Source organism: Gopherus evgoodei, chromosome 5 (assembly GCF_007399415.2).
Source record: "Gopherus evgoodei ecotype Sinaloan lineage chromosome 5, rGopEvg1_v1.p, whole genome shotgun sequence".
Classification (NCBI taxonomy): Eukaryota; Metazoa; Chordata; order Testudines; family Testudinidae; genus Gopherus; species Gopherus evgoodei.
The window spans coordinates 116,507,931-116,522,407 of NC_044326.1; the positions used below are offsets into that span (position 1 = coordinate 116,507,931).

Sequence of the window (14,477 nt, forward strand, 5' to 3'; positions counted from 1 at the left end):
TCCTCATTCATCTTGATTTTTATCATGTTTGTCCTCCCAGGTAGCAAGTCCTTCATGCTGGTGTATCCTGAAGAGTACCAAACTAAATGCCAGCACTTAAATAGTCATTTCAAATGTGATATCATTTAAATTCCTATTTTCAAATAAAAATTTAGAGTTGCACTTAAGACCTATATTCTCTAAAAACTGTTTCAGTACTCTAGCAGTATAGCCTCTACTATTGCAGTTACTAACAAATATTTGGAACTAAGGGCTAGCTCAGCAGCATGCTTTCAAAAACATTATAGATTTCAGCTTTAACAGTTGCAAGAAATAAAACAATACCACAAAGTTACTATTGTCCCATGTAAAAAACAAAGTTCTGGAATTACAAGAATCCTTTTCCCAAATTCAATATCAGAAGAATAGCCCAGATGTTAATACAGTCACTAAAAGTAGGTTCGATGGAAGAAAATTTCAAAGCAGGCAAATAAAAAAAATACTGTACTAAGGGTGAAAGCTTGGCTTTGAGCTTTTTTAATGCCTTATTATAAAAGGCATTTGATTTGTTGCAAAGTTTCTTACTGGTGGAAATACTATTTCAGAAATAAACAGAGTACAACATGGCTATAATTAACTTATATTTTAGCTAATTGCTATTTACAACTTTACACAAACACATATGAGACCTGAAACAAATGAGAGTTGAAGGAGCTTGGCATTTGCCAGGAAGCACTCACAACATTTCAGGATCTAGACATCAGTGTACAGTAGCAGGTTTATGCAATGGAACTTATTCAGTGTCACAGAACTTCAAAGCTCTGCAGGCCAAAGTAGCATAACCTGTAACTATAAAGAATATTTTTCTCACTGAAAAAATATGCTGAATTATCTTTATCACTTGGTAAACATCTGGATGTCAGGAACTTCTGTTCTTGTATGTCTGTCCTATTTTCTTCACTCCTTGGAGTTGGGGACATAGAATCAGAATTCAAAGAAGGAACCTGCTGCACTGATAACACCTACATGCAAGGAAGCAATTTGAAAAGCTAAGTTAGGAAGAGAAACAAACGTGAGATAGTAAAAAACAATTAGTACTCAAAACATTGTTTACAACTACCTGAAACACTTCCTTCAAAGCTTTGAGGAGAGGCATCTAACAAAATATAATATGGATATCAGATACTACTGTTATGACCATTATAGGAAAATAGACCTAAAATAAACAGCGTATTCACACCTTGTCGGGCTCCCAGGAAGTCCACTGTGTCAGTCCCAAATTAAAATCTGAATGAGAAGATGTAAAATTCAACATCACTGCTGGGGGAAAAGGAAAGACAACATTCAGACAGAATAATCATTCTGGGGGTGAGTCATTATTACTTCACATTTACTTACGAGATGCACTGGGGACTGAGTCTTCAATAAAGTCACATTTCTTTTGAAAATTATCTTCTGTAATAAAGTTCCGATCATCTTCTCTAAGACTTCTTGAGCCTGGGGACTTCAGAAAAAACCAATTTTATAAAGCTGATAAAATATTATTCATCTTTCAAAATTTTCATTTTAAATGGGAAGACCTCATTTCCAATCAAAAACTTTCAATCAAACAAAATATTTTGCCCTAGCAATGTTGCAGGTCTGGAAATAAGACATATAAGTGGCTTTTCTCTAGTTTCTTCAGTACTGTAAGGGACACTGTTCTGGAGAAAAGGATGGCACAATATTCCAGGAATCTGAGACCAGATATCTAAATCAGGACAATATGATCCAGACAGATTTTTTTTCCTCTCCTTGATTCAGGACTCTGAAGTACATCATACTGTAACAGGACTGGGCAGTTACAGATGCCACTGTCAAGAACAGATCAGAATAGAACGTTACACTCCTGATGCCCCCAAATGCGTAAACTGTAAAAGGCCTTGTTTGCATTCCTCTGGGAGGATGGTATTCAATTTAATACCCCATGTACAAATGTGTGTGTTTCACTGAACAGAGACACTGATTAAAATTAGAAATTCAGTCTTATAAACTCTTACTCATATGAACAAGGCCTCCAGCAAAGATTTCTAGGATCATTACTCATTAATTATCACTCTTTAGCAAACTTTGTGAACACAAACTAACTTTTTTAGTTCTTAGTGATTTTTAGATATTTATGGTGGCTTTAATAGCTAATTCTCCTCCTAAATGTTATTTTCACATGATGTTTTCTTGGATTAGACTAAGGAAAGGCAACTAGAACAAACCTCATTTTACCTGTATTAAGCCAGTCACGACAGAACTGCTTGATAACTGGGGTGACAATAAACAATTGTCTGTTGTGAGGCTTTCGTGCTCAACCGTTTCTGGGTATTGATTCCATTCTAGCTGTGAGTAGGGTAGTCTCATCCCTAACTCACTAGTGGCTGATCCTTGTACCTGGTGCCCTTGAAATTCAGCAGGCTAGACAACATATTGTGAATATTAATGCAAAAACTGTTTAGCAACAATCTATAATCTGAAACAGATTATCTGTAAATATAAAGGAAAAAACACAATTGGTTTGCTCTTACAATACTGTATAGGGCAAGCATTAACTCATATCTCTGCAACTAAGCACAAACTATTTTCCACATATTTAATTCAACAGAAAATTGTGACACTCTTCTTCCATTTACTGAACTATGAATTTGCAATCCATAATAAACTGCATACAGAAAGATACATATTAAAATGCAAACAAATCGGGAGGCCTAAGATGAATGTTTAACTATTTTTGATTGGAACTTTACTCAGCATTCTGTTGAAAATGGTGAATCATTATCTTAAATTTTAAAGACATATGGCATTGTTAGCTCTTGAATTCCTTAGACTGTACCTTTGATTGGTGGTCAAAGGTTCCCTGGCCTGGTACTAGAGCTCGGAAAGCAGCAACAGATTTCTCTACTTCATTGTTCATGGAAGATTGCTGGATACAAAACACCAAGAGCAAATTGGTCAGATAGTGCGATTGGTTATTCTGTACAGTCACTTTTGCAGAGGAGGACCTATTTTGGCTTGAAGTCAAAACTTGCTTCATGGAAAAAGTCCTGAATTCAACAATTAACCCGTATATAGAGCTCAAGATTTTTCTGGCAGCTAATATGTCTATACACTGTATACCATGCCCACTGTTTGGAAGCAGAAAACTTGTGGCCCCACTGTTGGCTAACTGTAGTACACAACTGCTATGGGAAGAAACAGAAGAATGTGCTTAGAAAGATGCCTATTTCTGACAGTTGGAAGAATATGATAAATTTTAATTCTTGAGGGTTAAAGCAAAGGGCTAGTAACAGTACTAGAGAACATCAACATAATGCAGGCAGGCACTGAGCAAATGTCATCACACTGTCTAACATGAATCTCAATCCAAGCAAGCACTAGGGCTCTTAGTAAAGTATCCTAGAAAGCAGTAAGAGAAATCTTACATAGTGAAAGTTTAAAAAAAAAAACACACCCTGGGGAAATAGCAACAACAAAAAGATATCAGTGATAATACTGGGGGAGGATAAGATAGCAGCATACCATGGCAGTGGGAATAGGCAGTAAGTATTTTGGAATAGGAGATACTTAATCCCAGATTCTGCTCCACAAGAGATCCTTTAACCATTTTAAGAAGATATGGCACTTTTTTTCTTCAAACAGCAGTGGGACCACTGAGGGCAACCGTTACCCATCTTTTTGGGCTGGCCCTATTTCATCATGCAATAGTATCCCATTAAAGATTCTGGCTATGGAATTATTAGCAACAAAAAATCACTGAGACTGCTTTGCCCAGATGGGAATAGTCCATTGCAAGAGAATGGCTGATGGATAAGAATGTAGGAAATAGGGCAGTGTATGAAGAATCTTAAAGAAATACTTATCAGAATAATTGCAGCAAGCAATGTTATGACTGTCATTATTTTTAAAATTTAATAGCATTCTATAACATTTTGCTTTTGCAGCTTCCCCATTGTAATTTCCAAACACAGAAAATATTCACTTGTAGGCCCAATCCTGCACTCCTTACTGGGTAAAACTCCCATTAACTTCTTACTAAGGTGGACAGGAACTTTATCAGAGGAGTGTGGGTAACTATCATTTGTTTTACAGCACTCAGAAGGGTGCCAGGCACCTCCTAGTACAGATAGACAAAATAAATGTGCTGCTGTGCTTAACACCTTACAATCTAGTTTCATCTGTAAAAGCAGCAAAGAATCCTGTGGCACCTTATAGACTAACAGACGTTTTGGAGCATGAGCTTTCGTGGGTGAATACCCACTTCCTCAGATACAATCTAGTTTCAGGCAAGACAGAACAAGGCAGGCAACCGAACAGTAGAATGAGGAGGATTACATGAACAAGATCACATGGTTAGCCACCAAAGGCATGTGAGTAGAATGATGGAACAATTGTTCTTTAAGTAGTCCTTGTGTCTCATTCAACTCCAATTTTTGAGATATAAGATCTATGTGTGTATACACGTCATTTCAGAGCAGAAGCATTCAGTACATCATGTTAAAAGATCATAATATAAATGAAATGACTTTTTAAATATTGAAAGAATTTTGGAATTTGTGTGTAGAATATTTCATTGTTTGGGACTGAAACAAGAAGTGTGGCCCTACAGGGTCAAAGAACAAACTGGTAAATTAATAATATTCTCTCCCTTTTACCATCTCACCCTACAAAAAATTAAACTTTAACATTATTCTGCCATCACTGATTTATTTGGTTTGTTTAAGGCAATAATTATTCAAGAGAGGAATTTTTACTAATACTATCATAGCTCATTCAAACTAAGGCCCCAATCCTACACACAGACTCAAAACGTGTAGCGTTAAGTATGTGAGTATTCCAACTGACTTCAATATAAATATTTAAGTGCTTGATTTTAAACCCAAGCATTAGTATTCTCAGGTTTGAGCATAATATACTTACCAAGGAAAAAACACATTTATTTTTAAAGACAATCAACCTGTAAAGGTTTAAATGTTTCATCCACTGTAGATAAAATGTCATGCTGATTTCCTTGCAGAAGCAATGGCATATGTGCAAGTAAAAATGGTGATTATCTTTTGTGTTTATTTAATCTTTCTATATGAGATTTCAGTGGTTTTTCAGGTGTCTAATTTTCACTGCAGTTAAACTGAACAAAATATAGTTCAGTTTAAAAAAAATCAAATGATATTTTCACCTATTTTGTAGACTGTGTATACAGGAAAAAATTGAAGCAGTTTTTCCTAAAATACCTTAGATTAACTGTGATAGGAAGAGCAGAAGTTCTGACTATATTTACATGAAAACTTGAAGTTATTAGTTCCCCATTTAAAAATTAAACTCAGTAGGAACCTAAGAATCACCATACTGGATGGGATAAGTGATCTATCTAGTCCTGTGTCCTTCCCCCAGAAGTGGTCAGATGCTCCAGAAGCTGTTAAGAAACAGTTACAGAATAACCTACACAAAAGAGAAGTTTCTTTCTAATCCTAGGCATACTGTGGTCGGCTTATCCCTTGAAGATGTATCACCATTTATGGTATTGAATACAACTCTGAATATTTTATATAAATGTCCTGATAAGCTCTTAACCTCAATAATATAGTTCAAAATGCAAGATCAAGCACTTAAGGTCTAATTATGAGCATACAGTTTTATATCAGAAATTCTTATCAGTTGCAAGCAACAGAAAAGAGACTTGGGTCTGTAGGTTGATCCCAAGATGACTACAAGCCACCCATGCAGCTGTGAAAAATGCAAATGCAGTCTCAGGACGTATTGAGGCATTTCCAGCAGAAAGAGAGAAGTCTCAATGCCATTATACAAGACACTGTTAAGACCTCATTTGAAATACTGTGTATAATTCTGCTGATCCATATTCTAGAACAGTAGTTTTCAACTTTTTCATTTGTGGACCAATAAATTTCAAATGGAGATACGGACCCCTTTGGAAATCTTAGAGAGAGTCTGTGGAACCCCAGATGTCCACAGACCATAGGTTGAAAACCACTGTTCTAGAAAGATGAATTTAAACAAACAGGTGCAAACAACAGCTGCTAGGATGATCAGGAAAATGGAAGACATATGAGAGACTGGAAGAGTTTGGCTTATATAGTCTAGCAAAAAGAAGACTGAGAGGGAATACGATTACTCTTTATAAATACATCAAAGGAGTTGAAGAGCTATTTAAGCTAAAGAGTAATGTTGACAGAACAACAAATGGATATAAACTGGCCATGAACAAATTCAGGCTGGAAATTAGGTTTCTAACCATCAAATGTGTGAACTTCTGGAACATACACATAATAGGTATTGTATGGGCAAACAACTTCATTAGTTGTGAGAGAGAGATGGACAAACAGGGTTGCTTGTGATGGTACAAGACAGAGGTCACAATCCCTGGGGCTCATGTCCGGTTTGTCTTATGTTCCTTAAAGCTCATTTTTCATGGCTTCAGTCAGCTACCAGGTGTCGGTAAGGCTTTTTCCCTTCTGTGTACTCTGGGAGGTGTGGTGGTTTTTTTTGGTTTTTTTTGGTCTTCTTCCCTTGAAGCATCAAGGATTGCCACGACTGGAAATAGGACATTGGACAGGAAGGCTCAGGGATCTGAATTGACACCAAGCATTCTCTCTTTCTGATACTTGGGCTGGCTGGTTCTTCATATGCCCAGGGTCTAAGTGATTGCTATACATGGGTTCAGGAAGGAATCTTCCTCCAGGTCTGATTGGCAGTGACTGTGGGGCAGATTTCGCTTTCCTGTGCAGTGAGTGAGGGTGGGTCACTTGCTAGGATTATCTGGGTATATCTTTCAATCATTTCCTTGTCATTGTGAAGATCTTGGGCACAGCACAGGTGTATCTCAGTTCCTCATATTCTCAGCTAGTGACACATAAGTCTAGTCTTCTGTGCCTGTAATTCTATAGTCTAATTTTGGATGTTGGGTTTAGCATGTGGGTGGTGTTGGTAGCCTGATATACGGGTGGCAGGACTAGATGGTCTGGTGGTCCCTTATGGCCTTAAACCTTATGCATAATATATTCTGGCAATGAGAACCACAGGTTAACAATGTGTTGAATTAAAAGTATGTAGGTATATTACATTATTTGTTTATATTCCATCCTTCAGCTCAACCATTGTGGTGTCTCAAAGCATCAAGTGGATTTAAGGAGCAGCATGGAAGCTGATTTTATTTTGTACAGGAATATGTACATGAAATTAATTACCACCACTTCAGGAGGGCCAAAGTACAAATAAGAGGTCTGCATATCTTCTGAATAAGACACTTCAGCTAACTGTTGCCTAGCTACAAAAGAAGGAAAAACATAGTAAGTCTTAGTTACAATTTCAATTCAATCAGAAAAAATTTGAACACTTACAGTCTGCTCCTGCAACCCTTACTCATGTAAGTAGTTATCCCCTGAAGTCATTGGCACTACTCATGGAAATAAGATATTCAGGTTTGGGACACGTTTAAGAATGTTGCTACCAAGTACCAAAAACTGCATAAAGTATTTTATCACACATACTAATTGCACACATTTATGTCACTGTTGTATATAAAATAGTCAGACAGTACCACTCCAAAAGAGGCTGATACACTATTGATACACATTAAAATCCGCAAATTACTGCAAGAGGTCCTCTGGAGCTGTTACTATTTCATGGCAAGAGCACCAATTTTTTTTCAAAGCCAGTTCCTAGGCTATTCATTGGTCATATATAAGGGAAAAAAAAAAATCCAGAATAATACCCTATCCCTGAAGACATTGGCAACTGCTCATAGAAGTAAAATTAAGCCTATGTCTAAGTCTTTGAAGGATGAGGACCTTACTAATTAATATTTTTCTTCATTTAGTTTTGATATCAAAACAAGTGTATGAAAGTTTCACATAGGAAGAGTCAAAAAAAATTGATAGACAAAAGATCCTAACATCTTTGGAACTAATCCTGTGTCAAAACACTCAGCTTCCTTTAAAAAACAAAAAAACAAAAAACCCAATTCTTTTAAGGTAGAACTCTGCAAAAGGAATTTAAAAGGACATCTACATTAACTGAAAACTGCCAAACTAACATTTTCAAATATCTAAGGAGCTATTGCAAAAAAAGAAAAAGCTTAGAGCCTACTTAAACAATATTTAGCAATATCCTTTTTAAATAACTTAAAACAAATTTAAAATTAATCAAGGCCAACAATTACAGTTGTTGGCACTAGAGGCTTGATAGTTGCTAAAGTAGTTAGCATAAATTCTTTTTTTGGCTGGTTATACCCTATGTCTGTTGTTGTTTTTTTAATTATTTTTCAGATTGTTATACCACACTTTTCAAATTAGCATCTCTAATTCACCACTGAGTAATCATGTTATCAGGGCCCACTGCTAGAATGGGAAATCTGAAATAAAATTGCAATATACAACAGATATGTATTTTCCTACCTGGTTATACATTTTCCAGGAATTACATCTGTTCACGCAGTTGTAAGAGTTGCCTAGTTTCCTCAACTCCCACTAAGTTCAGAATTGATCCCCTTTACGTGTTTTCAATTACATATGCAGGGTCTGATTTTTATCATTTTAAATCTTTGTTTTATATACAAATGACAACAGCTTGAGGAAAACTCTTGTTTATTTTAAATCTCAAAATGGGAGGAAGCCATCTTCAAAAAAATCTTACTTCTAGAGGTTGTTCTCCCTTCACATGTTGTACTGTTCACTCTAAAAACATATTGGACAGTATTTAGCCCTAATTAGTTTAAATTGCAATGCACAAATAACTGCAGACAGAATTTGGCTCATTATCAGATTATTTTCAATTTTCTTTCAATGATTTTAACATTCTACTTTGATAAAAATTGTCAAATTTCAGTGCTTACGAATTAACATGTTGAGAAATCAAATCCTTACCACAGACTCAAATGTTAGAGGGGCCCGCTCCCAAATCCACTGAAGTCCGTGTAAAGACTTGAATGAGCTTTACATCAGGCCTAAGAGCCTATTTACTCTAGCCAATAACTGTGGTGTTAACTAATTATCAATAAAAAATGTTACTCTATTTGTCTTCTGCCGTTCTGAGTAACAAATCATCCATCTTCAATCCTTTTATATTCTAGCTGTTTCAGCATTCTCTGGCTTGGGGTGGGGGAGTCGACCTCCAACTTTCATGCAATAATGAAGCATAACATTCTACTTAGTTACTATTACTGTAATCATTTTTCCTACAGACTCTGTTAAATGAATTGTCACCACCAAACTAATTCATTTTATATTCCTTAAAGGGCCCAATCCTATATCCACTGGAGTCAATAGCAAAATCACATTGTCTTCAGTGATGCAGGACCAGATTCTACTTTTTTTTTTTTTACAGTTAATTTCAACTGTGAATTTTAATATTAGTGAAAGTTACAACTAGCAGTTCTGGAAACTGAAGCATTCTATTTAACTACAGAGCAGGTACAGTACAAGGTGATTGTGCAAGCTTCTCCCACAGTACGTTTCAACATGACCTAAAATGATGACTTCCACGGTTGAAAGGCAGTTCAGTCTCCATGCCCATTCAATCCTTGTCTCCTCTGAGACTAGATAAAAATAAGTTTTTGTTTTATTATCTATGCCACGATACTCATGGAGAGTATAAGATATCATCTGTAGAACATATATTTCAGTTTTCTAACTGGAAACACCTTTTTTCAATAGAATGAAATCTTTATGGGAAAATAAAGCAGCCAGGTCAAACACTAATATAAAAATCAAATATTTAAAAATTAGTCATAATCCAATGTCAAATGGAATTTGACCTAACCTTCCAATTCTTCAGCTGGTTCACTTTTCTCTTTAGTAGTCTCTCGTTGATAAAGCAAACCATTATTGTCCTCCATCATTTGTAAACTTTCTAATGCTGTCGTATGTTCAGTCAAAGATCTTAAAAGAGTAATGCCATTTGCCAACTGAGGAAGCCCTGATGAATTACCAATTTGAGCCAAGTGTTTCAAGCAATCAGTTCCCATTCGTTCACCTTCCCTGGCTTCATGGATGGAAGGCATGATGCTTGATCCATTTTCAGACTCAGTTTCACCTATTCCAGCTTCCTTTGAAGTTGAATACCTTTTTGTTAAAGGGTAAGTGGCAGTTCTGGAAACCGGAGTATGTTCTTTATCTAATGTATCAAATGCAGTACAATATTTACCAGTAATATACTGGCATAGGTCATCAGAATTGCAAGCCTTTAGTGATAAGGCCTGTAAAGGACTAATTGGTTTCATGTCATCATCACTAGCACCTAAGTAATTTTCTAAAGTACTATCCTGGGAATTTGTGCCTCCAAGATGTAGAACATCTTTTTCAGGATTTTTGTCCATGACAGAAGTCTGTAAAGTAGCAGGAACATATGAAATAATTTCAGTTTTCTCAAACTTGTTGTTCCTAGTATCACATTCATAGTTACTGACTCCACTGTGCACAAAATCATTAGAGCACTTTTTATTCACTATTAAGTCACTAACGGTACACACTGGAGATAAATCAAGGCCTTTCTTACTGCTAGTGGTTTCAGTATTTAATGTACTTGCATTCATCCCTTCTACAATGTTTTCAGCCCCTGACTGTCCCAGTTCAATCAAAGGAGTTAAAGCATCTTTCACACTCTTGTCACAACCTTCACAGGTTTCATCACCAAGTTTTAATGGCAGAGTCTCTCTGATCTCATTATCGTCTCTCTCTCCCAGCACTGTTGAATATTTGACAACTCCTTCCTTATTACTATGCAGCATTACTTCACAGTTCCTATGAACCCTCCTCTCACCATTTTGTGCCATAGCTCCCTTTGTCAAGCATGCTGAACCCTGTGAAAACATGTTACTTTCACATACTACTTTATCTTCTGTGTCACTAAAATCAAAAGCATCCAACAGATTGAAGTTAATCTCCATGAACTGTTCAGCTTGATCACTAACATCTTCACATACAGTTAATTCCTCATTTATAGCTCCAGAACCAGCCCACGTTATATGACCAGAAATCCTAGACTCATTAACTACACTTGCTGAATTTATTCTTGGCAGAGGTTCACTTTGTGACTGAGCAGAAGAAACTTTTGAATCTTTAAGACTCTCAGTTACTACATTTTCATTGGATTTGGGGAGATTTGTTTCAAAGGTAATGGACCCATTTGTGCTTCTAGAATAAACATCTTCTGAAGATGAGACAAATTGAATGTTACTCTCTTTATTTATGTTTGATTCAGATAATACACAAGTATTTGGCTGGTCTTTGCCTAAACTTTCATTAATAGTTGACAGTTGAGTTGCCCAGTCAGTTCTACTGGATGCAGATGCTTGAGAAACTGTTTTACAATCCCAGCTGTATTGCCTCTCATGATCTGTTAGTTCCATGCGACTGTAATTTAGCTCTTTTTCAACAGGCTGCACAAAGGCTGTCATGAACCATGAAGCCTTTGGGTTGTAAGGGTCTTGTAAATCCAAACCTAAATTACTTGTTTTGTCATGTTTCCTTACTGTAACTTCTTCATCACAAGATAGTTCAGCCGAATTTGGCAGCATATATACATCCCAATGATTATTAGTTATAGTTTTCTCAGTAGTATACTGGTGCTGTATATTCTTGGTGCTTTCTCTGTCAGAGTTATCCATATGTCCTGATAGAGTTTCACTCTTTCGTTTAAATAAAATGCTTGTGTTTTCTGATGGCTGACATCCAGAAAAACACTCTGTGATTTCAGAAGGTTTTTGCTCTTTGCACAGTTGTGTTGGCTTGGATTTCAGAAGTGCTATAATCTGTGCTTTGCTCCTGAGGTTCTGTGAGACTGCCACACCACTGATTGTCTGACAATTTGATTCCATCTGTCCAGAAATGGAGACACTTTGGTTTCTATTATGTATCATTTCTTTGGGAATGCCAATATAAGAAGTGGAAACCAGTGAGGAGACAGACATACCGTCTCTATCGCTACTTGTGCAAGCATCATTAGAGTGTGATGGTAAATTAGTTTCTGCATCCTTCTTGCAAGTAGTAGAAAATAAAGGAGAGGTGATATGCAACTGAGAAGGAAAGGAAGACTGAGACCACTTGGATGTAGGGGATATTATTGCTGCATCATCTTCCATTGGCATCATTTTCTTTTCAACTTGACGTGGCCCTTGGAAGCCCTAAGAGAGAAGTTTTTTATTTTAATCTTATTCATAAATCAGCTTTTGAAATTGGAACATAAACAGTAGAAAGCAACAAGGCATCTATTATGCTGCATGTTATCATCAAACAATTAAACACATTCATTGAACAACCCAAAATTATGGTTCTTTTGTATTGCACCCTTAACAGCAGCAATGCTGCTAAACGTAACAAAACCAGGGAAAAATAACTCTTGATAATATTAAGAGTTTGCCTTACAGTCCCCAAAAAGCACAAAGAAACGTATCGGTACATTTAATACTAAACTCTGGCATTAATCCACTCTGTTCTCATGCACTGCAACATATTGCATTATTGTGCAAACCATGTAATGTTTTGAGCCCCTCTAGAAAAAGGTGTTAAGAGAAAAATTGATAGACATTTAAGAATAATGGTATGAACAGAGACTGCTGAAATATACATGCATAAGAATTCACAGAATATGTATCAAAACAATAGACAGGCTTACATGGGCTGAGCAAGGTAGTTTTGTTCATCTGCGGGATTCATTACATATATTTTCTTTCCCATACACCTTACCTATTTTATTTGTACTACCCAAATACGTACTAATGCATCCATTGGAAGTTAAATAGTCTTCATTAATATTTTAATGTTAATGTCCTGTAACTAAACAAAATCTAATATGCTGGAAAGCTGGCTACGATGATGACATTTAGTGTGAATTTAACATGTCACAGATCTAAACAATATACTTATATTAATGTAAAAGCACCAAAGAGTCCTGTGGCACCCACGAAAGCTCATGCTCCAATATGTCTGTTAGTCTATAAAGGTGCCACATGACTCTTTGCTGCTTTTACAGATCCAGACTAACATGGTTACCCCTTTGATACTTATATTAATGTAGTTTGCTGCCGAGAATTATACTCATACATTTTATTATCATCTCCTTATCTACACACACCTCATTTGATTTCACTCCAATGGAGCTCCCCACTTACATCCCCAAAACACAGACTTATTCCTTGGATAAGCAGAAAACACTAAGGAAGACACTAAGCTGGATGCAGTTGCAGGGAATATACAACCAGGAGGAGAGAAACAACTCAGTAATTTGAAATATGTTTTCCCTGACACTAGTGCAAATTAAGAGATTCCATTAATGTTTTAAATTGTGTATGAATGTCAAATATACATAAGAAACAAAAACAGACAGTGTGTTTCCTTTTCAAGCCAACAGGTAGATGTGGCAGAGATAGACCAGTAGGCTTCAAACGATTTCTGTTCAATATAGGAGCTTCTGTTTTCTTTGGCAGCTCACTACGACAGTTTTCAGTAACCTTTGCTGCTTCAATTGTGATTAAATATCGATCACTTTCTAAGTCATCTCCAGGTTTCACCTAGACGAGACAAAGAACAAAAGGGGCTTTGTGTAATGGCCAGTGAAAAAAAGACCATTTATCCTAAATGTTGCAAAACGTATGCATACCAAAAGAATTTTTGTTTACAATATCGTCAGAAATGAAACTATAACGCACAACATTCACTCTATCCTAGACAACAGGAGCAGACTAGCTATGAAAACAAACATTAGCCCTTGGTTTCAAATTATTGTATAGGTTCTAATACAAAAACTCCAATTTGCTCAGATTATTGAATACTGCAATTTAAAAGAATTAAGCTTTTAAACATCTAGCTCCTTGGATCATAATTATTTATATAGGTCTATCAGTGTTTGGCTGTACAATAACTCAGTAGTACCAAACAAACAAGCAGCTCTCCACCTCAAGAGCTTGCAACATAAAAAGGTACTATACAGATCAAAATCAAACATGTAATGGTGAGAGTACATTGCAGTTGTAATGCTTTTTAGACTAGGTAGGTCTATGAATGGTGGGTTTTTTGTTTTTTTTTAAAGAAATGGTGTGAAAGAATTACATACTTTAGTAGGAGGATATTCCAAGAATAGTGGGTTGCACAACCCCATGCAGTGAAAACTTACTGTATATTAATATTCTTTATCCACCATTGGCACATTTGTCAGTTATCCACTGTACTCAAAATCTGCTATGTACTGCTTTACATATAGTGACATACAAACAACCTGTCCAGATGATTGTTTTCTAATGTAAAAATTTAACAGCTGCAAGAATCAGAACATTAGCAATCACAAGCTAGACAAAACTGTAGAGTATGGAATTGTGGATCATGTGAAGATAAAAGATGCTGCCTCAAATTACTTATCCAAACAAGGATGAAAGCTTTTAAATGATAATAAAAAGATACCTGAGATTTAACAAATACACTCTCCAAACATTGTCCTCTGTCATCAAATAAGGTTGCCTGTATTAA

The 14,477-nt window shown here is 36.1% G+C and overlaps 1 protein-coding gene across 10 annotated transcripts in view; it reads right to left on the minus strand.

Moving 5' to 3' along the window:
* Window positions 1-14,477, minus strand: part of ZGRF1 (zinc finger GRF-type containing 1) — a 49,665-nt gene that overhangs the window by 31,570 nt on the left and 3,618 nt on the right. For 6 of the 10 annotated variants that reach the window (XM_030564723.1, XM_030564720.1, XM_030564728.1 and 3 more), the window contains exons 5-14: window positions 14,412-14,468; window positions 13,340-13,525; window positions 9,778-12,139; window positions 7,206-7,285; window positions 2,840-2,929; window positions 2,239-2,424; window positions 1,378-1,483; window positions 1,220-1,299; window positions 1,100-1,135; window positions 851-1,001 (exon numbers count right to left, since the gene is read on the minus strand). In XM_030564723.1, coding sequence (XP_030420583.1) covers window positions 851-1,001; window positions 1,100-1,135; window positions 1,220-1,299; window positions 1,378-1,483; window positions 2,239-2,424; window positions 2,840-2,929; window positions 7,206-7,285; window positions 9,778-12,139; window positions 13,340-13,525; window positions 14,412-14,468 — 3,334 coding nt within the window. The remainder of the gene's footprint in view (window positions 1-850; window positions 1,002-1,099; window positions 1,136-1,219; window positions 1,300-1,377; window positions 1,484-2,238; window positions 2,425-2,839; window positions 2,930-7,205; window positions 7,286-9,777; window positions 12,140-13,339; window positions 13,526-14,411; window positions 14,469-14,477) is intronic. The other 4 variants (XM_030564724.1, XM_030564727.1, XM_030564726.1 and 1 more) reach the window with 4 other exon arrangements.